Source organism: Cyprinodon tularosa, unplaced genomic scaffold, assembly GCF_016077235.1.
Source record: "Cyprinodon tularosa strain WSP-4 unplaced genomic scaffold, ASM1607723v1 ctg98, whole genome shotgun sequence".
Lineage (NCBI taxonomy): Eukaryota > Metazoa > Chordata > Actinopteri > Cyprinodontiformes > Cyprinodontidae > Cyprinodon > Cyprinodon tularosa.
The window spans coordinates 3,966,015-3,991,670 of record NW_024039762.1 but is presented as its reverse complement, the minus strand read 5'-3'; the positions used below and the strand labels follow the sequence as shown (position 1 = coordinate 3,991,670).

The following is a 25,656-nucleotide window of genomic DNA, read 5'->3' as shown; positions in this document are numbered from 1 at the left end:
ATATATATATATATATATATATATATATATATATATATATATAAATATATATATATATAAAGATATATATATATATATATATAGCCAAATAAAGCTATATATATAGCTTTATTTTTTTGGCATTTAAAAAAAATACAGGAATGAATACTTGCATGAAAACGTTATATTAGTTTCTCCAAGTCACTGATATAATTATGTAATTATTATGTTATTATTGCTAATAGTGAGTTTTGAGTATAATTTAATGGAAATCAGTGCCATAACCTATAAATCATGATGCTGAAAATAATGTCAGCTTTTCAGCTTCTGCTATGAGTGTGTGGAGAGAAATGTGTACACATACAGGCGTGGTGTGTAAACAAGGCTGCTAAGTAAACACAAGTATGAGATGCTGCAATTAGACAAAGTATAAAGTCACATATCTGGAATAACATCTATAATTAAAAGTAAGAAATACAGTAAGTGTCCATAAAATGTGACAAGTGATGCATATGGAGAGAAAAAAAATCCTACATTAAAAGGTCTAGAATAAAAAATCTTCTGTTGACTAAAGGCTGAGTTATATATTTCTGATTCCTGTTTTGGTCGGAATATTTTATAAAATAAATAGTTAAAATCACATCCTTACCATCTGATTTTCAGCTTCCTTGAAACCTTGGATAATGTTTGCCAAATAGATGTGCAGTCTGAGACCTCACAGCTGAAACTAAAGAGCCTTTGGGATTCAAACCTGACAAGTAAATCTCATGATTCAGAGTTGGCTGAAAATAGTGCTTCGCCCTTTGAGAAGTTAGACAGGTTAAGAACAGGCTGTGCAGCACAGCAGCTTTCTTTTAAAAGTGTAGGTTCTGAATAGAAACATCTTGCAAAAATATCTACTTTGGATTTCAGAACTCCTTTTTTTAAGTGTAAATTAAGCTATCAGATTCTATAAACAATCTTTAAATAAAAAGTTCAAAAAGTGTAAGCATTTTTCACATGTTCTTTGATTTTCATTATGATTTCTTCCGAATCTGTGCAGCACAGGTCAGAGTCAGGGAGCCGTGATCGAAAAGTTTATATGGCAAGGTCCCTTTACATGTCCAAGCATCTGTCTTTGGGTCAAAGCACTCCAAAGTGTCCAAGTCCTCGATGACATCATGGCCACTGACGTAACGACCACCTGTGATGTAGAGCTTGTTGTTGAGGCAGGTGGCAGCGTGGTGCATCCTTCGCTCCTTCAGGTTGGCACACTTAATGAAGTCGTTGGCTTCAGTGTCATAGGCGATTACTCTCCTGGTGTATCCTGCGACAGCAGAGGCATTAGTATGAGAGAAAGCATACATCTGGGACAGCATTGCAATTTATCAATGCTTCAGAAAATTTACATCCATAAAATTTTTTTAAACTGTTCCTTTATAAGAAAAGCAGATTTTTTTTTTTTACTTTTAAACCAACAAAATAACAAATAATATGTATACATGTCAGAATGTCATTGTTTTGTAATTATCTCGATATGTACTGTATTTAAATATATCATAGAAGACATAGAACATAAAAGATGGACATTTCTGAAAAATAAAACAATACAAGAATATATTTGTTTCTATCAATATTTTATAAAAAAGAAACTTCTAAAATAATTTATTTTGTTGTTAACATTCAATTAAATCGCATCAAGCAACATTTCCTCCAATTGCTGACCAGTCTAACATGTTTCACTGCAAATTAAAGAATATATCTTAGTAGATGAGCTTTTAGCAATCGACATTAAAATGCCTTCTCCAGATTAACCTTAGCTCGCTTCACCAGGTTCTCTATCAGATTCAAGAAAAGTCTCAGGCCAGGCTGATTTACAACCTTAATATTAATTAAGTAAATGAAGTTTTTATTTAATCCGATCATCTTCTCAAACAAATTTTGAACCTTCCCCTGTAGTTAAACATATATGAGTTACTTAGTTGAGTTGTAGAGTAGTGGCACCTTTTATGGGTTATTCATTTTCTACATTACACTGTTTCTTTTGTTTAACTTCTTTAGATTGTCTGCCATCTATGTTGATGATACTTAAATGGCAATAGAAGCTGAAAATAACTACAGTTCTGTAGTGTGTTTTATCTATTGAATTATAATCAGTCTTAATCTAACAATTGCAATCAACAACTCATGCTATTGTGTTGACATACTCATGCTGCTTTTCTTTGAAAGTGTGATTTTATTAATGATTAATTTGGAGTTGTTACTCGGTCTGCACTGGAGCAAGATCAGCTTTACAGTTTTCATCTAGCCTCACCTTGATATCTGAAATACGGTTAGGTCAGGTATTAGTCAGAGGTCCTACCATTCTGGCTCAACATGATGCAGCTCAAGTCTTCGGCAGGTCTAAAAGACATGAAAGCTTTACTTGCTTTCCTCCCTTCAGTGGTTTCTTGATAGAATCTGAATTGATTTTTTTAATCTTCCCTCTCACCTTCAAAGCTTTAAATGCCCAGCCTCTGAATGCATCACACAGACTCATTGACCTGCCATGTTTCCTGCTGACCACTCTAATCTGTTGACAGCTCCCGGTTTACTGCTTCCAAGTCACCTCTTGTAGGGTTGTTTAATCTTACACAAACCTTAAACCAATAATTTGTCAAAGCCTTTATTAATTTTTGATCATTTTCAAACATTTATGATAGTGATTTTCCATCCAGCCAGACTGACTATTATTTCTTTGAACCATGTTTTTGAAACAGTTTTTTTTTTCAAATGCTGTATTCTGACACTGCTCCTCTAAGTACCTCCAATGATGTAGATTTTGTTATGCAGGACAACAGCAGGGGCAGACACATTCTTCACTGTTCTGTTTTCCATCTTAGACCACATGTTCCTGCCAATATGATACACCTATAATTGGGGCAGGAAACAAAGAGGGAGAGACCTTATGTGAGTGGATACTGGTGGGAGAAGGGGTAAACAAAGCACAAAAAGGAGACAATGTTTTGAGTTCACCTGTATAAGTCTGACTGGGCTATGTGTGGCATCCTGCCCTCCAAACATGTAGATTCTGTGGTTGGTCGCAGCAACTGCAGGGTGCAACACAGCCTCTGGCATTGGTGACACTGCTTCCCATTGGTTGAACATACTGTTGAACCTTAAAACAATGTTGAGAGGTTGTTTGTTCCAGTTTTACCAGTGATACTTGCTTTTATTAGTGTCAGGAGGCTCTGACTGCGGTCTCACCTTTCCACACTAGCTGCCAGCTGTCTGTCAGATCCAAGGCCTCCCAGGACAAAGATGTAGTGCAGGTAGGAAACACTCTGGTGGGCAAAGCGAGGCTCCAGCATGGGCTCTGCTGTCCTCCACTGGTTGGTCTTAAGAGAGAGGGTGTAGACCGCCCGGCTGACTTGGCTACAGTTTGTGGTCAAGCCTCCAACAACATAAAGTATACTGTGAAGGGCTACATAGGAAGCTTTGTGAAGACGAACAGGGAGCTTGGCAAGATGCTGCCATTTTTGGTTCTTTTCATCAAAGACCAAGGCCTCCCTTGAAGTTTGTTCATTGTTTCTCCTTCCTCCCACCACCACTAAGGTATCATCATAACTGCAGCGCTGTGGTGCAGCCCAGAGAGGTTTAAAGTCAACCACAAAGTCTCTGATGCTTTTTGTCCCAATTGAAAACATGAGCCGCCTTACAGATTCAATGATCTCAGTGCAGAGAGTAGAAGACTGAATCAGGGGGTCATTTGCAATGAACTGGAAGAGGTAAGTAGGGTGTAAATGTCGAAGACGAACCTTTTTAAAAAGGCTGCTGATGGTCCCACGCCTTGAGACAGGATCATGGTGGATCCATGCAACAAGTGTCTCAAATACTTGCTCCTCGTCAGCGCAAATGCTGTCATCATTCAGGTACCACATTAGTTCCTCTAAAGAAAGCTCACACAGATCCTCAGACAAGGACACGTCACTGAAACGTTTCATGGCCATTTCCTTTGCTTTTTTCCTTAAACTTTCACAGTTCATCATCTCTGAGAGTCTGATCATACTTAAGCAGTTGTCTGGTCTCAGTTGTGCCTGAAGGAAATCTGAGCATGCCTCAAATAGGCGGCCATATTGCAACATGGATGCCGCCTGCATCAGATGGAGCACATTCTCCAGGTCAATGCTAATGAGTCCAGTGTAAACGTAGTCAACAATGCTGCTTAGAATGACAGGTTTAACTCCTTTCATCTCAACCTTGCTTTGCTGTGTTTCCATGAAGTTGTTGCAGAACATGGCTCTGAAGTAGGGGCTGCTGGACACCAGAACGTTACGGTGGCAGGGGATTTCAGTCATACCAGCGCGCAGGACGACGTCTGTCAGGATGTTCTCCTCCCTCAGTTTGTTCAGCTGCAGAAGCAGGGCGGAGGAATGTTCAGCATCTTTGTAGTGAAGAACTTCAACCGCAGACAGATCCATCCTGGGAACAGACAATGTTGACCTGCTTGTTTTTATGTTTTTAAAGTTCTGTTGCACCCTCGTAAATTTACAGGTCACATTTGGAGGTATGGCTGAGTATTACCATGTCAAAGATTAAAATATATGTCAAATAAAATATTCAAGCAATTAATTGGGATTTAGGAAAATGTACAATAAATTCAATGAACAGTCATGATTTACTTTCTGAAGAAATATGTACTATGATCCTTTAACATTTAGTGCCTATTTACTAAACGAATCAGTATCACAAACAATGACCAGGATTCATTCAAATTACTCTACCATCTTCTTAAGCTTTATGTGACAAATAAAAGTCGTCAAACTTTTATAACTACTTCTTTTTTAGAAAATACTAAATTGTCCAAGAATCCCCATGCGGATAACATTTCAAAGCAGATGTGTAACAATAAGTCAGTTTAGGTCAAAAAAGGATTCTTGTTTAAAGGATCGAGTTAAATATTTTATCCATTTTCAAGATTAAAGGTGAAATAACTAACAAAACGCTAAGGTCTGATTCAAATATTCCAAAGGGCTGCAAATTTGTATTTGCGAAAAACGTATTGCACATGCAATAAGTGGCCGTGTTGTTGATGAGCTTCAAAAGTCGTCCACACAAATAAACCACATTGTTGCTGCTCTGTCTAAATGAGTAGATTGTCAACTTGCAGTTTGAGAGAGGCCATAAAAAGAAAAGAAGATTCTAAGCCATATAGTTGGAGGTATTAATGACAATAATCATAAAAAAATATATACTAGAAATATTATTTGAAGGTCACTTGTGCTACGTTAGTAGACAAAGTGTTATGAAAACAGGAAAAAATATCAAAAGATGAAATTAAAGAAAATGTTTAATTATAAAAAACAAAATATTATACAACATGGGTAAGTTGTCATTGTCTGCTGATTGCCTCTTGCCACATGAGCCAAGAGCCTCCATGCACTGGAAAAATCATCTAAAAATAAGTAAAAATGTCCTAAATTAAGTGTATTTACCCTTAATTTGAGTAGGTAATTGAGATAGTTTGCCAATAGAATGAGTATTTTACTCTTAAAATAAGATAATTAGATATAATTCTCTTGAAATAAGAAAATGCAATTGTATTGTCTTATTTTAAGTGTAATTGTATTGTTCTATTGGCAAAATATCTCTTTTACCTCCTTAATCCAAGAACGAATGCACTCATCGATTTTTTTTTTCCAGTTTGCACCTTTAAGATTGTGATGAATGTTTTGTGTCACTGTCAATACTCCTCTTTTGTCTTTTTTCATAAATTTGTCTAATATTGAAATTCAATAATTTTGTATTTTGCTTTATTTTAACCACATAAAGAATGCCTGCCTTTCCGCTGCTTTTGGGCGGAGACATTAATTTTCTCCATTAATATTCTGCTATTATTATTTCTGACAGTCCCAATAGTTTTACATTTGTTTTAGTACTCGCAAACCTTTTAAAGATCCGGCCCTAAGTTGGAAAGTCATTAGTCCCTTATCATCCTCAAAATCCAAGATGGTTCCTTGTCAGATCTAATTTAATTCAGATTATTTGTTTTTTTAAAGATTTATTTTTCAGGTTGATGTTCATTAAATAACTTGCCAAAGTGATTCCAAAAGAAGACAAAGAGAGAAATCGATTGTCATTGCTTGTATTGCTAACTATTGCTAGTGTTGACTCTGAGTATATCCACCAGCAGATCCTATTGGTTTTCAAATGGAATTGAAACATGGTTTAGTTAGGCTGGATGTCATCCTTACATTCAACATTTCATTTTCAGAATTACAGCTTAAACAGCCATCAGTACTAGGTACTAATCCAATGTGTTTGTGCTTTAAAATCCAACATTATTCTACATTCACATCTTGGTTCACTGTTCCTATTTAGTTAGGAAGAACCTGATAGGTCTTCTAATTTACACATGGAAGTTTTGGTTAGTGTGCAGTTTAACTTGTAGACAATCACTAAAACAACCTAAGTCCTGTCTGTAGTATTTGTACCACAGCCTGAACACCACTGAATTTACATTAACACTTGAATTCATTTTACTGAAAGATGTAGTTTGTTTGTATTCACTGCAGGCTAGCACTTCTGCTTTCAGCTATTTATAAAAAGTGGATGTGTTTATGTGATCAGTCATGGTTACTTGTCACACTATCAGTTATCTTTTTTCCATTGTTTCCACTATCTGCGGCTGCAGCTTTGCCCTCTTTTTATTTCATGCTTTATAAAAGCAAATATATGTGATGATTTACTGGGGAACAAAATGCAGTTCATCAGTATATCACCTTGTCTGAAAAAAATATCCTCAGTGAGTCTAAAATAATCTTGCAAACAGAAAACCAATGCATGAAATGCCCCATTGCAGATCGCAAAAACACCCGCCTAAAGATCTCTTACCTGTTTCCTCTTTTCTTTCTCAGATTTGGTTTCTAGAGAGTCTTTAAAATGAAGTCAGAAAAAAAAAACATTCTGCTATGCATCTTCTTCCTCGTTCTTTTGATGATGCTATGCATGAGCTTCTCTCTTTGTAGCCAGAGAGTTGCACACTGTTTGTTGTTATGGTCTCTTTCCACGATGCCTGTGTGCATTCCTTCCCCTAAAAATAGGGTCCCCTCTTGGAAACACTGCTACAGACTCACATGTGACACAGATGAAAACTTTCTGAGAAATCTGACTGACTTCAGCGCCTAAACATCTTATTTTCTCTACACGTCCTCTTTCATTCCTATTTCAAAAACATATAAACATTTAAAATCTCGCCTTTCACCTATATTCACCTGATCATCTGTGTCTCTGCCCGGAACATGATTGCAACAGTAACACCATCATAGATAGCTGATACTTGAACACTCATTTTGCTGTCTGCTCGCTCTGCCAGGCCGTCTGCTGGAGCTCACAGGGATATAAAAACAAGATTATGTTACTGTTGAAGCAACATAAACTGTGAAATCAAGGAGTTTGGCATTCAAGCAAAAGCACAAGTACATGTAGAATATTCTGGCAATGGAGAGAGATTTAAAAACAAGTTGCAACAAGTTCTTAGGAATTTATAATCACACAGGAAGCAAGATGTTCGGAGGGTAATCTGTGAAAAATAAGGGCTTGGCTTCTTTTACAGACAGTGTTCAGAAGGATTCTAATTATACTGTACATGACAGAAAGATGCTGGAGTTTCCTGCGGTTGTTTTTTGTTTGCTTCTTGAAGCTAATTTCCATCTCATTTGTTTTGTGCTTCCTAGGATAGAAAAGGATTGTCTGCTCGTTCCCTCTACTGCTGGAGAAGAATCGAAGCAGGGTCCTGAAATGTGGGCAGAATAAAGCAACAAAAAACAACAAAAAAGTGTTTTTTCTAATCACATTTACAGATGTACCATGTTTTCCTTGTACCCTCGGCTTTGATACAGAGCACAGCAAATTAGACACAAAAGCAGCTTGAGCTACTCGTGGGCGCAGGAATCCATTTAGTGATCAAAAGCAGAAGGTTTGTGCGTTCAGATATGTTATAGTTGGGATAAATGTTAGTGTTGTTATGAACACTGGAGTCATTATACAGGTGCTGGTCATAAAATTAGAATATCATGAAAAAGTAGATTGATTTCAGTAATTCCATTTAAAAAGTGAAACTTGTATATTATATTCATACATTACATACAAACTCATATATTTCAGATGTTTATTTTGTTTAATTTTGATGATTACAAATGACAACAAATGAAAATCTCAAATTCATCATATCAGAAAATTAGAATATTGTGAAAAGGTTCAAAATTGATGGCCCCTGGTGCCACACTCTAATCAGCTAATTAACTCAAACCACCTGCAAAAGCCTTTAAATGGTCTTTCAGTCTAGTTCTATAGGCTACACAATCATGGGGAAGACTGCTGACTTGACAGTTGTCCAAAAGACGACCATCGACACCTTGCACAAGGAGGGCAAGACACAAAAGGTCATCGCTAAAGAGGCTGGCTGTTCACAGAGCTCAGTGTCCAAGCACATTAATAGAGAGGCGAAGGGAAGGAAAAGATGTGGTCGAAAAAAGTGTACAAGCAAGAGAGATAACCGCACCCTGGAGAGGATTGTGAAACAAAACCCATTCAAAAATGTGGGGGAGATTCACAAAGAGTGGACTGCAGCTGGAGTGAGTGCTTCAAGAACCACCACACACAGACGTATGAAAGACATGGGTTTCTGCTGTCGCATTCCTTGTGTCAAGCCACTCTTGAACCACAGACAGCGTCAGAAGCGTCTTGCCTGGGCTAAAGAGAAACAGGACTGGACTGCTGGTGAGTGGTCCAAAGTCATGTTCTCTGATGAAAGTAAATTTTGCATTTCCTTTGGAAATCAAGGTCCCAGAGTCTGGAGGAAAAGAAGAGAGGCACTTCATCCACGTTGCTTGAAGTCCAGTGTAAAGTTTCCACAGTCAGTGATGGTTTGGGGTGCCATGTCATCTGCTGGTGTTGGTCCATTGTGTTTTCTGAGGTCCAGGGTCAACGCAGCCACATACCAGGAAGTTTTAGAGCACTTCATGCTTCCTGCAGCTGACCAACTTTTTGGAGATGCAGATTTCATTTTCCAACAGGACTTGGCACCTGCACACAGTGCCAAAGCTACCAGTACCTGGTTGAAGGACCATGGTATCCCTGTTCTTAATTGGCCAGCAAACTCTCCTGACCTTAACCCCATAGAAAATCTATGGGGTATTGTGAAGAAGAAGATGCAATACACCAGACCCAACAATTCAGAAGAGCTAAAAGCCACTATTAGAGCAACCTGGGCTATCATAACACCTGAGCAGTGCCACAGACTGATCGACTCCATGCCACGCCGCATTGCTGCAGTAATACAGGCCAAAGGAGGCCCAACTAAATACTGAGTGCTGTACATGCTCATACTTTTCATGTTCATACTTTTCAGTTGGCCAACATTTCTATAAATCCTTTGTTTTTATTGGTCTTCAGTAATATTCTAATTTTCTGATATGATGAATTTGAGATTTTCATTTGTTGTCATTTGTAATCATCAAAATTAAACAAAATAAACATCTGAAATATATGAGTTTGTATGTAATGTATGAATATAATATACAAGTTTCACTTTTTAAATGGAATTACTGAAATCAATCTACTTTTTCATGATATTCTAATTTTATGACCAGCACCTGTAGACACAGGAATATCTACAAATGAAGTAACACCTAAACAGCATCATCTAGTGGCTCAGCTCTCAAAACCTATTTTAAGAACAAACTAAAGTGAACTTCTCTAAAAGTTTGACTTGCTTCTCCTGCCAGTGTTAAAAAACAGAGTTTATGTTTTATTTCAAAAAACAAAGAATAAAGAGATATATTTAAACTGTCTCATAGGTCTACTTTGTCACATGTACAGCTTAAAGTGTTTGCTTTGAGCTCCCGGCAGTGTCAGCCCATCACGCATGCATCACACCCATTCAGGTCTGTGATTGCATCTTTCTTAAACTTGGGCACATTGCCTGCCATCTCTGTTCCTTCACCTTGACAAAGAAGAGTCATTAATGTCTGCCTGCAGGCAACAAGTTATATTAGAAGTTGATGCTGCTGCAGAGCATTTTTTCACAGAGGAGCCAAAAAAAGGAAAGATTAAAGAAAAAAAAAAAAGAAACTGTTACCACCCACCATTATTATATCCTCATATCACCATGATTATCTTATCCTGAGCGTTCGGTTTAATAGAAGCAATACACAAGGGATTTCGATCTCACTGGTGTGTGTGTGTGCGTGTGTGTGTGTGTGTGTGTGTGCTTCTGTTCAGCATCAGAGCGAGGGACATTTTTCCAATATCAGCATAACATTAGGAACATTTGCTGCTCCTCACTTCCTCTTTTGCTAACAATTATGTTTATGGGTAGTCACTTGTAGGTTTAGGGTTATTGTCAGCATTAGGGCAAAGAGAAGGTTTCATCCATCCATTCATCCATCCATTTTCTGACAATCCCAAGTGGGGTCTCGAGGAGTGCTGGTACCTATCTCCAGCTGTCTACGGGCGAGAGTCAGGGTATACCCTGGACAGGTCGCCAGTTCATCTCAGGGCAACACAGAGACAAACAACCATTCACACACACACTCACACCTAAGAAGAATCTAGAGAAGCCAATTAACTTAACAGTCATGTTTTTGGACTGTGGGATGAAGCTGGAGTACCCGGAGAGAACCCACGCATGCTCAGAGAGAACATGCAAATTCCATGCAGAGTTTGCATGAACCCGGAACCTTCTTGCTGCAAGGCAGCAGTGCTACCCACTGCGCCACTGAGAGCATTTCAATGACTAATAATCAATGGAAGTCAACACATGGCTCTCACTACATATATGTAGCATGGCAATTTGTGTGTCTTATGGTATTAGATACATTGTGGGACCAATTTTCTATAGCACATTGAGGGGACGGGCTGCTCCTTGTTGGGGTTAGGGTTATGAATGAGCTCCTAATTGTTATTGTCAGGGTATGGGTTACAGTTGGGCTGTAGAAATGGGTTAGAAATTAATTGAAGTCAATGGAAAGGCCCCACAAAGATAGAGAGATGTATTATGTGTGTGTGTGTGTGTGTGTGTGTGTGTGTGTGTGTGTGTGTGTGTGTGTGTGTGTGTGTGTGTGTGTGTGTGTGTGTGTGTGTGTGTGTGTGTGTGTGTGTGTGAGAGGGGAGTTTGAAGGAAATGCGTGATCTTAGTAAAATTAAATATCTTTCCAAAAGTAACTGAGAGTTCAGTCTGTGCTTTACTTTATGTCTGTGCTCCCGTTTCAGTGCTCTGTAAAAAACAGTATGCCTTGAACTTTTTCACATGTATATATGGTTTTTCTTCCAAAAATTAGAATTCTACCCTGATGTTCAACCATCTGAGCATCTGTTTCAACCATCTGTTTGGACCTTTGCAGCTCCTCCAGAGTTCCTATGGCTTCCCCACCATAACCTCTTATTTGACCTGATATTTTAGGTAGGCTTACCAGTCTTTTTCTATTTTTCACTGATGGATTAAAGAGCTTTGTGAAATATTCAAAGCTTCGGGTATTTTTTTTATAACCTGACTGCTTTAAATGTCTCCACAACTTTCTCTCAGACCCTTCTGCCTCAGTCTTTATGATGCAGTGTATCACCATTACTCTCTTACAGACGTCTAAGGCCTTCAGAAAATGTTTATAATGAGCTTAAGTTACATATCGGTAAACTTAAGGTGACTGCTGAAGACCCACTGGAAAACATCGAAAAGAACTGTGGAGGGGGCTTAGCTTAAATGCACAAGTGACTTTTTAGATTTTGATTTGCCAGAGAACAAATCTTTTTACTACAATTAACAATAATTCAAAACAATTCTTTCTGTGGGCCACTCACATAAAACCTTAACAAAATACATTGTTTGTGGGTGTGATCTAGAGAATTGTGAAAAGGTTAAACATTTCCAAGACAAATAGCTAGTTTATATCCTATAATTTTCCCAGTAATATGTGTGTGAATCTTTATAAAAAAATAAAGATTAAGGGCTGCATACAAGGCAAACCGTTGGTCATAAATATGGAGGAAGGGGAGCGGTGGACCTTAGACTCACTCAGATAATGATTCCCTTTCATCAGTGTTTGCTCAGTTAAGGCCTTTTTTATTAAATCAATGGGAAAGTGCTGAAGAAAAATTTCATCAGTCTCCCCAGCTCTGCAGCGGAGTAAAAATAAAAAATAAGGTATTAAAATCCACTTTGTTGAAATGATAATGGCTGCTGGCACCTCCTCACGCCTCACAGCACCAGCTATCGCCTCAATTTGAAGTTCCTTCCCAAAATCTCCCTTTTTTGTTCACTTGTGAAGTTCAGGCTGTGCACTGGCCTGTCACTGTGTCATTTCTGTGGTTCTGGTGCTGGGGCACCAATTCTGCGCTTGACTAAGCTCACTGAGACCCACAGCCCAAACAAGTTTTCCTTCCAGAGTGGATTCAGACAATGCCTGCTAAATTCCTATGATTTTTGCCACCGATTTTCTTTTTTCATGGAAGGAGTCATTGCACAGAGTGATGGGTTATGATTGGAGTTCTCCTTTGTGAAAAGCACTTCAAACCCTAAAAGCCAAGTTAAATTGGATTTATGAACCACAGACTTGTATAATCCCTGCTATTTCAGGTCAGTTTATTTAGGATGACAGCTATTGTTATCATGTGATCACACTCAGAGCTTTGAAAATGTGAGAGTTTAGTCCAAATAGATTCAGCTATTGATCACATGAAGCATAAAGTTGACTTAATAAGACATGAATACACACAAGGATTGACTTCATGTGCTGCCACACTTATACAGTGTAAATTTACTTTTTCCATACTAAAGCCAATGACACTATTTGATATCCACAGTTGTCACAGATTATTAATGGAACATGTATTCCCGCTAACAGATTTTTTGTGTTATTGCCGACCATCCACATCTAGTTTGGACTCACGCAGGCTTTCCCTGCTGGAAATTGGGAGTAAAATCAGAAAAAATAATAATATTGTGTTTCATTTCATATTCAGTTTTTGCCTAATTGAGTAAGATTCTTCTCAACATCTACAAGTTCTTTTTTATGCATTGCAACTTGCTGGGGACAATGGCTTTAGGATGAAGTACCTAAGGGGAGCTGTACGCTATGATTAGCATTAAAACAAACTCAGGTCTAATGGTATTTAAAATTTGAGGACTTACAAATAACATCTCAAACTTTTCTTTGCTAAATTTTCGTTCATCTGTGAAAATCAGGAGTTTGCTGATTCACACATCAGCTGATCAGCTATTGTCTATAGAACTGCCCGGAAATCCCATTTGCTAATGAGACATGTGTCCAATAAAATGTTCGAGTATTATGCTGCTGTTAATTTGTTGGCATAGATTTTTTTCACAGCACCATAAAAAGTTAAGGCTTGTAATCATTTTAGCTGATTTATAAGTGACACAGCTTATTACAAACAGCCTAATTCTGAGATCCTGCAAATGTATCCAGATTTTCTGAAAAAGACCAACACAAACTGATGCATGACTATGCAAGTGGGTTTACAAGCATGTTTACAACTGTTTTCCTACAAAAAGATGAACTTTCCCTGAAGTATCGTGTCTCCTGCAGTCTTCTAACAGCTTTCCTTCCAGATTAGGTTCACAACATTGTTTGTGGCAAACAACATAGATGACTTCTTGTGACTTTCTCTAGACACTATCATTCAATTTGCCACGCTTCCCTAAAGCTAACATTTGTCAAGTGTTTGACACACAGTCGCCTCATCAGCTGCTTATTCTTCCACCTGAGTAGTAAATCTCTGCAGCTCCTCCAGAGTAACCATGTTGATAAATGCTCTCCTTACCCATCCTTTCTGATAAAGTAGATAGCACTGCCATGGTAGGCCAGCCAGACTCTTAAAGTTGATTAAATGGAGCTCTATAAGAGGTTAAACCTTTAGGTTGTTGTTTTATAACATAACCCTATTTAAAAATTATGCTGTGGGTTCTGATACGTTTTTAAATCAAACCTCTGAGGGTTTCACAGATGGGCTGGATTTATACAAAGACTGAAGTTCTCACAGGAGAATTCTATGGATTTATGAAGTGTTTCGGAAGCACTGGACTGATTTTATGGTTTTAAAAGAAAAGATAAAGATAAATACAAATGCACTTCAAAGCTTTTCAGATTTTTTCGGGTGAAAACTTATATAAAACAGGATCGACTGTATTCAGAAAAAGTATTCTTTTCAAAGAACTCCATAAGATCCTTCAGGCAGTTTCTGTATCCACTAGGTGTCAGGCTGACATTGCTGAAACAAAGCAAGAAAGCCTGACTTTGTTTCATGAAGCTCAAAGAAGGCATCAGCTCAGTTTAACTTGGTTTATAAAACACTTTATGAATAAATTATTTGCTATTATGGGCCAAGAAAACTATGTTTTAAAAAGAATGTAAAAAAGATTTTTCTCCGATGATGAAATGGTTCTTAGGTTTCAAAGATTTAGGCAAAATGTAGGCTTTTTTTATTTTTATTAAATGATTTAGAAATATCTTTTAAGCCAGTCTACGGGGTAAAATGCTCCCAGGTGCAGAAAAATCCTCTCAGCTATGACGGAATAACATAAATCAACAAAGTTTGAAAGGAATAGATGGAGGCTTTAGCAGGGGTGCAAAGAAACAGGGGGCGTTCTGTACACATCCAGGTTTTTATGCACGGATAAGCTCTTAGGGGGCCTTAAAGTTAGCTGCTTAAAATTCCTCTGATATAACCAACCAGGACATGTTACTTAGGGGGAAAAGGAGGTGCATTGTAACAACTAAACAATGTAGGTGGAAGGGCAGTAGTTGGTGTTTATGCAGTGTAGCCTCTGTTGCAGGGTTCCCAAGGTTCCTTGGTCATTGAGCCGGCACCGTCCTGCAACATGGCAAACACAGCCTCTCTTTATATCCTCTCTGGTAGAGCCAGAAGCACTATGTGTTTGCTGTGGGTGCTGATAGAGTGTTTGTGGATATTTGTACACCTTTATGTCTGCTTCATATTTCTCAGTCACTGCAAAAACAATCCAGAAATAAGTAAAAAATGGCTTAAATTAAGTATATTTAGCCTTAATTTGAGCAGGTAAATAAGATGATTTGCCAATGGAATGAGTATTTTCACTCTTAAAATAAGATAGTTAGATAATATTTACTTGAAATAAGACGATAAAATATTTTTTTCTTATTTTAAAAGGAAATTGTCTTGTTCCATTGGCAAAGTGTCTTACTTATGTGGGGGGGCTGTGATTTTGCGTGCGTCCAGCAGATATTGATATTCCACTTGCAGCCAGGTGTATCTGAGGTATGAGCATGAGTTGGAGAGAGAGAGGAGGGTTTGTATGAGGAGAGCCAGCACAGGAGTGAGATAGAAATATAAAGAAAGAGGGCAGAGGGGGGGCATGAAAGGAAGCAGACATACAAAGGCAGAAAAAAGATAAAGAGACAGAAGGGGGGAGAGCGTCATGGAGAGGGGAGAAAACATAGAGACAGGGGGGAGAAAAAGGGGGACTTTGGTGAGATTTCTGGAGGTGAAATTACAACAATGTCTTTGAAGACCCCTGACAATCTTCTCCCTCTGTATGCTGGGCCACATGCGGACATGCAGGACAACAGATGGATGCTGAGAGAGCGGTGGCTCCGGGGACAGCAAGAGGGTGAAAATGTCAGGGTGGAAAACAGGAAATCAGTGTTTATGAGTTTCAGAAAATTCAACAAGTTCCTGTTGAAATAATAAAAAAATGGACTGTCCACTTAGATACACCCAAGAAAACTGCAACAGTCCTAGATGTATGATTCATTTACCCCTTATCTTGGCTTGGGGTGATCATTAGGTGTGAGATAAATCAATCTTAGTCACTTTATTTAGTTTTTATTTTTTGCAGCCTTATGAAAACTAGCATGTCCAGCTTATTTACAACCTTTAATTTTACTGTGCAGATTTCCCCTCTCTGCTCTGGGGCTATGCTGTTTTGTGAGGTGAACTTGCTTTATGTCACAGTAAGGATCTTTGCTGAATGCTGGGCCGACCCATGTTGCTGCACACCTGAGAACACTTCTCAATCAAGATGAGTAGCGTGCATATAAGGAGGCGAAGGCTCGTCTCTCTTTGCCAGATGATTACCCCTTAAGACTACTAGTGAACTTCAGTTCTACTCCGATCTTCATAGAAGAGGTCTTGCGGTAGTTCTCAGTCTTTGAAACCTGTCTGCCCACTCTACAATGCGACATATCCTGCAAGAAAAAGCTACATACCAACATGAGGCCCTCAGTACCTACTAGGCTGAAGGGCTGGAGATGTAGTGATCCTAAAATCTCTGTGTAAGACATTCAACTAATCAGGAGACAAGTCTTGGAGCTAGCTTGTGGGCATTCAGTCATGTGAAAAATTAGATACATAGAACAGGAATTGTTCACAAGTTCAGCATGAATATATTCAAACAGCAGCACCAGCAAATGAAACATCCTATATGTGAGCAACACTTCAGGGAAATTAGTTTCTTGTGCCAAACATAAACCAAGAGAGAAGTTATGTCACTGTTTTTTTTTCTATAAAGTGTTGGTTAAGAATCAGTGTTTCTGGAAAAAGGTCTACATTGTCTAATCATAGACACTGATACCGTATTAATTTTATAGCTTTTAATGATTAAAAATTGAGATTTAGCGACAAAAATATATAAAAGCAAAAACAAAGAATCTGGTGTACAAGTTTTAATTTCCTTGTTCACTTCCTCATTATCCAGGACTAGGTGCAGTAGTCTCAACAGAAACTGCCAGATTTCCCTCTACCATGGCACTTATTCAAGCTTCTCTGGGGGAAGACCAGTCAGACATGAGTACCCTGGGTCATCCCCTGGACGTCTTGCAGGTGGGAACACTTTGTCAGGGTGACATCAAAAACAAAAGCCAGAGCCACCTTTAGCTAACCCTTCTCCTTGGAAGGAGCAGCAGCTCTATTTGGAGCTCCTCCTAAATGACCGAGCTCCTAACCCAGGCTCTAAGCAAGTACCCTGGGACCCTGCAGACGAAGATCGTTTTAGCCAGTTCTTTCTTGGATCTCGATCTTTCACACAGTTAGGTCTCAAGAAAAAGAACAAGCATAAAAAAACTGGTAAATTGTCTGCTTCATCTTCCGGCCAAGCTCTTTCTTCACCATAAGACTTATGAAGCCTTGTGAAATCCATCCATCTATCTCCCACTCTATTCTCCCCCAAATCTTAAAAAAGACTCTGTTACATTCCTCCACTTAAACCCTCTCAGTCTTTTTCTTGATGATAATCATGGATTTAGAGGAGCTGATCTTCATCCCCACCTCTTCCCATCCTGCTGTGAACCTCCTCAGCACATGCTATACATCTCTGGGAGAAGGTGCCAGCAGAAACCTGTTATCAGCAATAGGCAGAGACAAAATCAGCGGGTTCCTAAACTAAACTCTGGATCCTTTACTGGACCTAGAAATCCTGTCTTTAAAAGCTATAAAGAGGACTGTCGACACAGGGCAGTTCTGCAAGAGCCCAAGATGAATCTGGAACAGGTTAATTTCCACATTGTGAACCAGACTCCTGCTCTGTTTGTACGAACACTGCATTACTAAAGATCTCTGGACTTTATATTCCCTGGGCACTCCTACTGGACACCAGCAGGGATGCAATTAAACACATTCTCTGTGTTCACAAGGTAAGTATGAACTAGTGGGGCAAACTCCTCTAAACCCTTGTGCAAACTGCTGAGGGTTTAAAACCAATTCAGTGTGCAGCAGCTGGAATGAAAACCATATTGCTCCTCCTGAAGTTCAGGTATGACAACTAGCCAGGTTCTCCTCTGCCCCATGAAGACAACATAAATGCAAGGAACATGGCCCAGAGATGTGGCGTCCCCTCAAGCCAGGCCTGGGATAGTTGCTTCTTGGTGGGAGTCTTAGACTAGCTTTTTCCTCACATGATCAAGGGATTATACGTCCTCTTAGATCTTTTATTTCACTTCATATGAAACTGTAATCATAGTTCAACTTTGTCGGATCTGAAATCACTGTGTGATATATGTTGGCGCTGCTGAGCTCACCAGTCATTAAAATAAAATGCAAAATCAAAGCGTGCATATATTTAAATGTTCCCTCACCATCACATTATTCTCCCTGGTAGCCAATTGGGTGAATCGCACCACCGATAAATGTAGTAATGGTGCAAGAAGTGAGGTATTCACATGCATTTGAACATTTAAATACCGTACAAATACTTGTGCACAATGGTAAGCGTTGATGTTGGACACTTTGTAAATTGGAGAATACAGAGGGAAGGCATTTTCAGGGATCACCGTGTTATGGTGATTGATTGATTTATTAGCAGATTACATTCCCTAGAGCTCTGGTGTTGGGTCTATGTGCTGAATTGGGTCCAGTTTTGGAGAGACCAATTCGCTGGAACCACAGCATCCCTCTTCAAAGGGAGATAAGTGCGTCCATATACAAAAAAGGACAGCTGGGGGTATGATTCTAAAGTAAAACTTACATATGAATAAAGCAGCTATACTATGTTTAAGAATGAGACCCCTGATCTTAGCACATGTATTTATTTGCATTCATACATTTTGACTTCATAATAACTAAGATGCCTGTAAGATTGCACAGCCTACTTCTTATAAAAAGTGTTTTTTTTGTCTGTCTGAAAAAATCCATATAAAATGCATCACTCTTTGTGACCGTATTATGAAGATGTGAAACATTTCTATTTCTGGATTACCCAATTACATGTTTCTGTATCTGCAACCAAAGAACCACAGAACTTCATTATTTTAAACATAGAGGGATATCTGCTACCCAGATATAAAACACATTAGTAAATATTTGTAGAACCTCATGTTTCCTTATTTTAAATAAATATAGGAAAATAATGGGCTGGAAACGCAACAAGTCTGCACCCTCGTAATTCAGGGGTCATGCACATCAGTAGTGATAATAACTAGTGCATTGGAGCTTCCTAATTTCTGGGGGGTTTTTTCTATATCAGCAATCTTTTATCTCAGGTTGGATGTTACAGAGTTCTTCAGCTTAGTATCGTCCTTCTTTCTCTTGTAGGTTTCATTATGTTATCATTCTTGCACTGGCTGCGTTGCTTCCTGGAAACCTGCTACACCTCTCCTCCTCCCCCAGTCCTCTCACACTCGTCACTCAGTCCTCCCCCTCATCGCCCTCCCTCTCTTTTCTAAAACAGCGTCCAAATTCATGGAGTGTTCTTTTGTGCAAATGCAGCTTGTGGGGATCATGATGGCTGTTCTGACCTTACCTAATGCTGAAAGTGTTGTGTAAAACCAGACCCATTTGGTGCCTGTAGAGTTTATCACACGAGGAGAACATCAGAAGCTCATCTTCAAAACAGCAAAGAGGGACTTTCTGGGACAAATATTCCAGGAAACAATCATGAACACCTCCTTCTGATGTCATACTCTATTTAAAGAACATTTAGAGTATTTTAATAAAAAACATAAAGTATATTGAAGTTTTAGTGCCCATACACTATTTAAACAAAAGTGACCTAGAGGTACTTTTCAGAGCAATAAAACCATAATAAAAAAAAGCCATAATAAAAACAAAAGGCAAATAAGGATAATGTTTTTGCAATTTCTTTTAATATTTTTCTTATTTCTGTTAATTAAACAATATTTTCCCCCTAAAGAGTTTTTAGTTGAAGGGTTGATATATAAATAAAAACAGAAAAAGTGTTGCTTCAATTTTTATTAGCTGAACCAAAAGAACTTTTTTACTATATGCACAAATCTTTTTTGAACTGTCTTAGTGAGCACTCCCTTGTTAACACGGTACCCCATCCACCTCACATGTGTGGCTGTAACAATGAGCCAAAATTACAATTGTTGAATATTCTTAGCTTGTTGCTGACAATCTGCATGCTCAGAGAGCAGGAAAAACATATCAAAGCATATAAATTAGATTATTTGTTGTGTTTTTAAATGTGTCCTTGAAAGGCCTTATTATGGATTTCAGTCTTAAAAGCTTAACAAAAATTCAATCGGAAAAACTCACACGAAGAGAAAAGACAATTAGGAGAAATTTATTGGTACAATTACTTTGTCTTTGGCGCTCAGACCTCGGCAGGAAACATAGTGCTTAATTTTGATAGATATGCATGAACAGGAGCAAAGAATAGGACTGTTTCCCCCCGAGGCCTGGAACTGGTGGTGGAGTGGAGATAGAGGAAGTTGGTCAGTCTGTAGACTGCTGGTTAGTGAGATGGTATGTTGATTGAAGTTCTTTATGGGGAGCTCCAGTAGATTGCATTATCTGATTCTAGAGCCTCACTCAGAGACCTGGAAGATGAAAGTCCAGTTGGGTAACACAGGTTCAAAGAACCTGTCCATGATGACCAAGCATGAAGCGACAGTGGTGAGGAAAAACTTACCGTTGGGAAGAAACCTCTGGCAGAACCAGGCTCAACATGGCTGTCTTCTGCCGGACCGGTTGAGATGAAACAGGGAACGCAGTAAGAGTCCGGAAGGAATGACACTCTGATGAAGATTTAGCTAGGATGGTGGAGGAGGGGCTGGAGGTGGGTTGAAACGGTGTCATCTGAATTAAATCACACAGCACATCCATCGCCTAGGCACCGGAGCAGAAAATGCACATCGGAGGCCTTTTAAGATGAACTTTAAATGCCGATTTGCTTTCCTGGAGGTGTGGTTCAAAGCTGATTGGCTGTGTTGCAGGTGGATATAGGAGAGCAATCAGTTTCTTCAGTTGACCTTTTGCCTAGGCTCCATTAATAGGTGTTTGTTTTTCTTTTACTGCATAATTTTAAATGTATTGTGGAGGATTTTCTCGAAAAGGCCTGTCCTCTCGGCTTTAAAAAAAAAGTGCACATGTACAACCCTGTACCCGCTCTCGAGAGGGAACGCCTATTAAACACATGTGAGCAAGGTAATTTCTCCTCGTGCATGCTCTGTTTAAAAGTTGCTGTTTGCATTGCTCATACAAGATTACTTTCAAAAAGACTCACCACCGGTAAGTTAAAAAAGGAGACGACCACGTAGGACGGCCTTTCGTAAACATATCACCAGAATGATTGACAGGTAAGAGGAGCTCTTATTTTGATGATTCACCCGTAAAAAAGAACATCCTTTACCTTTAATTCAAGCTCATTGATTTAAAGGTAAAGACTTACCACTGTCATTATCATGCCCTGTAGATGTGGGGACGAAGAATAGTACTCAGGGGTTTCTGCCTCATTTGTTGGTGCTGAGATGGTTTCAAACTCATTTATTAATTAAATTGGGGTGGTTCTAGCCAAAAAGGATTTTCATCTAAAATCATGTATTCAAATAATTACAGAAGATTTTTTAAGTATTTTCAGTTAGCTTTATTTTCTGAATATCTAGTTTTATTTGCTCTTTTTCTAATAAAAACTGTGTTGTATTTTTCATTTTTATTTGCAGCAACCCTAATAATATTTTGTTTGACTGTTTTTTTTTTCTTTTTTCATCAGTAATTATTTTTATTTGTATTTAAGCAGCTTGCTGTTTGTTGTCGGTTGCTGGTGTTTCAGTTTGTCACACGTTCGGTTACATAATAAAAATAATATTAATTCTAATAATGATTATATTACATTGAACAACACAGCAGATATAATGTTCAGGTAAGGGAAGTAATGGAACACATGTAAAATAGAAATTAGCTTCAGGTCAACACTGCTGATGATGAAGATGATGATCTTGATGGTGCTGGTCACCAAGTGATTGCAAGTTTCTAACTGAAGGAGCCCCCACACCATGTGGTGGTTAACAATGAACATTGGATGAGATTTGAAAGAATAGCCACTTTCCATGGTTATTATGCAAGAAGACTGACCACATGTTATAAGGCCTCTCTAAAATGTACAGTTTAACTGTATTTAGGGAGTCCGGAGAAGTCCTTAAATAAATAATTTGCCTCAAGCTTTGTAAATACCTTTATTTGGGCACCTTTCAAGGTGTCCAGTAGACTCAGCTTAGTTAAGTTGGCTTGTTGATAGTTTGACCTTTTGGTAAATGCCAAATAAAACCAATAAAACTGTTGAACTCGCCAATGAACTATGTATGAAAACCTACTACGAATAGATCAACATCCAGGCTGCAAAGATGAAGCTTCATAGAGACCCATCCTGAATGATGCCATTTGTTTTTCACAAAAATCTCTTTCACACCTGATTTGCTTTTGCTGTTCTTCTTTAAAGCTCTCCCTGCTATCATGAAAGCAGGTAAAGAAAGTTCAGCAGAAAGTACAGCAGGTTGGGATATGATCCTGAAGCCATATTTCTGCCATGACTGAGAACAGAGGACCCAGTATTTTAGGAAAGACAGATAGTGGGATAATTGAAAAAGCATTTAAAAAAACGATGGATGATCTGAGTAGCAGTGGCTAGGGCGTCCAACACAGGAAACTCTGTAAGAGGAAACACAGGTTAGTGACCATGTAAATCTACTGGAGGATGATCTGAGTGAGTCACTATCCTGGTTTAACAGTTCAGCCCATGTCCTGAGAGCGAGGTAGGTTCCAGTTAGTGGGCTGCCAAGAAGATGTGGAGGGCACCGCCAAGAGTGTAACAGACGCTGTAGCCCCGGAGGCCAGAGAACAAGTAGGAGTCCAAAGCCAGGTCAGGCAAATAATCAGAACAGGAACAGGAGTCCTAAGACAGTTCAGAGAAACCGTTCAAATGGGAACAGGCAGACTCAGTGGTTGAGGGGCAGAACTCCAGGACCAAGAAATCCGAAAAACACTAAGGTACGCTAAAAAAACACTCTCACCACTGGCACTAGAGAGGAGAATAATCTGGACCTGATAACTACATGCAACTTAAATAGAGGCAGGAGCAAGTGGATCAGATGAGCAGTGATTGGAAAGCGGGCAGAGTTGGACAGGTGAATGGAATGAATAATTTAGCCAGTCATCAGAACCAAGAGCCTGACAATTTCAGAATAATACCACATTCTCATTTTCTTGTCTACTTACTTGAAAGGGTTTGGAGATTCATCCATATTATCTAAAAGTTCTTACAATGCCCGTAATTATGGATGTAAGATTTAACAGGAATTTACTCCTCCTATATCTTTTCTATGCTACTGTGCTGCCTCATCATGACCTCTTGTTCAAATAATTATGGACTTGTTGATGTAGGTGAGGTATCATTACAGCTTTTGGAGATGTTAAAAAAACAACTGCTTACTGACACCATAAGAAATGTCCAAAAAATAAAAAGATATCAGTAAAAAAGTTCAAGCTTTACTGCATTCACCACTAGAATGGAGAAAGTTTCCTATGAAAGTAGAACAAAAAAATCCCCCAAAATACTTTGATCTGCTAAGGGAGGATTGAAGTTCTTTTTAAAAGAATCAGAATTGAATCAACAAAGCTGCTTCAACATGCAACCACTTTGAGCCAGGCAATTCTAGAAATGAGACCGTTCAGTTAAAATGGCTATGGTTGTTCCATCTGGAGGAAAAGAGCAATACTTACAAGCAAGGGAAGACAAATGTATGCTCCACAAAATAAATGGCATCAACAGGAAAGGTTATATATGTTTTATACGTTGTATGTAAATATCAAGTGTCCAGTGAATTTGCTTTCAACCATAGTAAGATATTCAATACATAAAAAATGTCAGAAGAAGTGTCTCAAACCACAGACAGAAAGCTCCTTTGACATAACCATTATATATCTGTGAAAATTATTGTGAAGGAAGAAAAAAACACTTAGCATGTCAGGGAAAAATTTGTATTTGTAAATTTCCATATACATACATTTCACAGTGGGTTCTGCCTGTGCCTGTATCTGCATCTGTTAAGTCATCTTGGAATTAATGTAGTTCTATATGGTGATATGAATTTTATTTTACTGATTTTAAGTTTTTGAAAAGTAAAACCTACATTTTCTTCATTTAACACTGACTTTAGTGTCTGTCCCCTGTTTCAGAACCTTTCCTCAGGTTTAGTTAACTCAGTGCAGTCAGCCTAGTGGGCAGTTTTTAGGTTTTTGTAAACACCACATAGAAAAAAAACATATGGAAAAAGAAAAAAAGAAGCACATTTGTGCTGTTTTGAATGACAGTTATCGCCATCTGTTCTTTTTTCTCTTCATCATGTCAAACTGACCCTGACCTTAACCTGCAGTGGGAAAAGAAAAAGCTTTTTACGGACAAATTCACAGTTTACATAACCTGTTTGCATTGCTGCTCAGTTTCCCCCAGCTTTCAGAATATATTCAGCAAAATGTTTTCATCTCATTTGAAACCAAAAAGCCATTGGGGCCATAGAGCTTTCTGGGTGCCGAGCTCCTATTTAGTATCTTATGCAATGTCACAATTCTTTGTCTGAGCTTGTGAGTAAAAACTAATTAATTGCGCTTCTTTTTTACTCAATCTGGGAACTACAAAAAAGGTAGCATTCACTTTGGTAGATGTCCGCAAAAAATTTCTAAGGACAAGGTTAAAGCTAAAGAGGCTCAGGAAGTGGCAAATATGGATCAATCAGTGCCATGAGATGAAAATGTGTTTTCTTTAGCTCAGCGAAGCTTCTTTCATTAAATCTTACTCATTTAAGAGATTATTTTTTTTTTCAATCATGAGGCATGTAAAGAAATCTCATGTTTGTGATAAACAACCTTTAGTGGTTTAGGGTTCATCATTTACTGAGTTTATTAAAACCGATAATGTAGGCTTTTCATATTCGTTAGTTAAAGTTCATTCTTAATTCTTAAATCTTACGTTTCTTTTTTGTATATATACATATCCAAATTCTGATGACCTTGGTTATGCAGAAACGTGTTTTTGAAGCAGGAAAGAAAATAATTTAAGTAAGAATCTGGAGTTATTGAAAAGATTAGCCGTAGAGGTTAACAATGTCTCAGACAGGAGATGAGCTATCAGCTATACCAAGAGTTTATAAACTTTATGACCCAAAGAGCCATTTTGCCCCCAGTCGTCTTTTTTACCCTAAACGTACCTTGAGGCACAAATCTTGTGAGTTATAGGACAGTGGACAACGATATAGTCGATAAAAAAAATCTATTCAAGGTAATTGGTTTTAATTTTTTTATGAACCACTGTTTTAGTCTTTTGGTTTTAAGAAGCAACAACAAAATGAAAAAAGGATTGCATTTTCTATGGGATGTTGATATTTTAAAATGATGTAATAAAGGACTTTTTTACTGACCTATTGCCAAGAGAAATAAAGATAGAAAATAGGGGTTAAACAATTTATTGTCCGACCGATTGATCGGCCCTAGTTTGCTTAATTTTGGTAGACAGGTCATCATCCATGCTCCATGATCATGCAGGTAACTGATATTATCCACCAAACTTCCCTACCTCTGCTAATATGAATCAACATGCCAAGCATTTTAGAGATCAGCGAACTGTCAGATAACTGCAATCAGTATATGCCTATTAAAATACATTACTGGTAACTTTAGGATCATTTTCATACAGAAATTTTGTGCAATGTTTAATGGAAAAAAAAAAGAAATTTGCTTAAAACCTCCAGTATTTACCATATAGACATTTAAAAACACTAATGGTTCTGTATCTTTTTAGTCAAAGTTATTAAAAGCAACTCTGGAGGTACATATAGTCACTTGCAGCTCCAAAGCAATGGGCAGCAGACCTCTGGACTAGACATAGTATTAAAGGTGTTTCTGCTTTAACAACTCCGCTTCAATAATGTCACTTTCTTT

At 38.2% G+C, this 25,656-nt stretch overlaps 1 protein-coding gene across 2 annotated transcripts; it reads right to left on the bottom strand.

Moving 5' to 3' along the window:
* Positions 1–288: 288 nt before the first annotated feature.
* On the bottom strand, positions 289–7,196 carry LOC119777042 (kelch-like protein 38). Of its 2 annotated transcripts, XM_038275782.1 has the most exons (5): positions 6,832–7,196; positions 3,205–4,419; positions 2,974–3,115; positions 2,763–2,868; positions 996–1,285 (listed from the first exon to the last, which is right to left on the bottom strand). In XM_038275782.1, exons 2-5 carry the CDS (start codon positions 4,416–4,418, stop codon positions 996–998), a joined length of 1,752 nt encoding a protein of 583 aa, XP_038131710.1. In that variant the 5' UTR covers position 4,419; positions 6,832–7,196. The 2 variants fall into 2 exon arrangements, with proteins under 2 accessions (XP_038131711.1, XP_038131710.1); XM_038275783.1 differs by lacking the exon at positions 6,832–7,196 and having other exon boundaries at positions 289–1,285; positions 3,205–4,418.
* Between the last annotated feature and the right edge of the window lie 18,460 nt (positions 7,197–25,656).

Excerpts from the sequence above, each read along its gene's own strand:
- LOC119777042 (XM_038275782.1), bottom strand. The coding sequence starts at position 4,418 with ATGGATCTGTCTGCGGTTGAAGTTCTTCACTACAAAGATGCTGAACAT. Across the intron at positions 3,116-3,204 it reads CTGGCAGCTAGTGTGGAAAG|GTTCAACAGTATGTTCAACC; the intron begins GTGAGACCGCAG and ends CATTGTTTTAAG. Across the intron at positions 1,286-2,762 it reads CAAAATCTACATCATTGGAG|GATACACCAGGAGAGTAATC; the intron begins GTACTTAGAGGA and ends CTGCTGTCGCAG.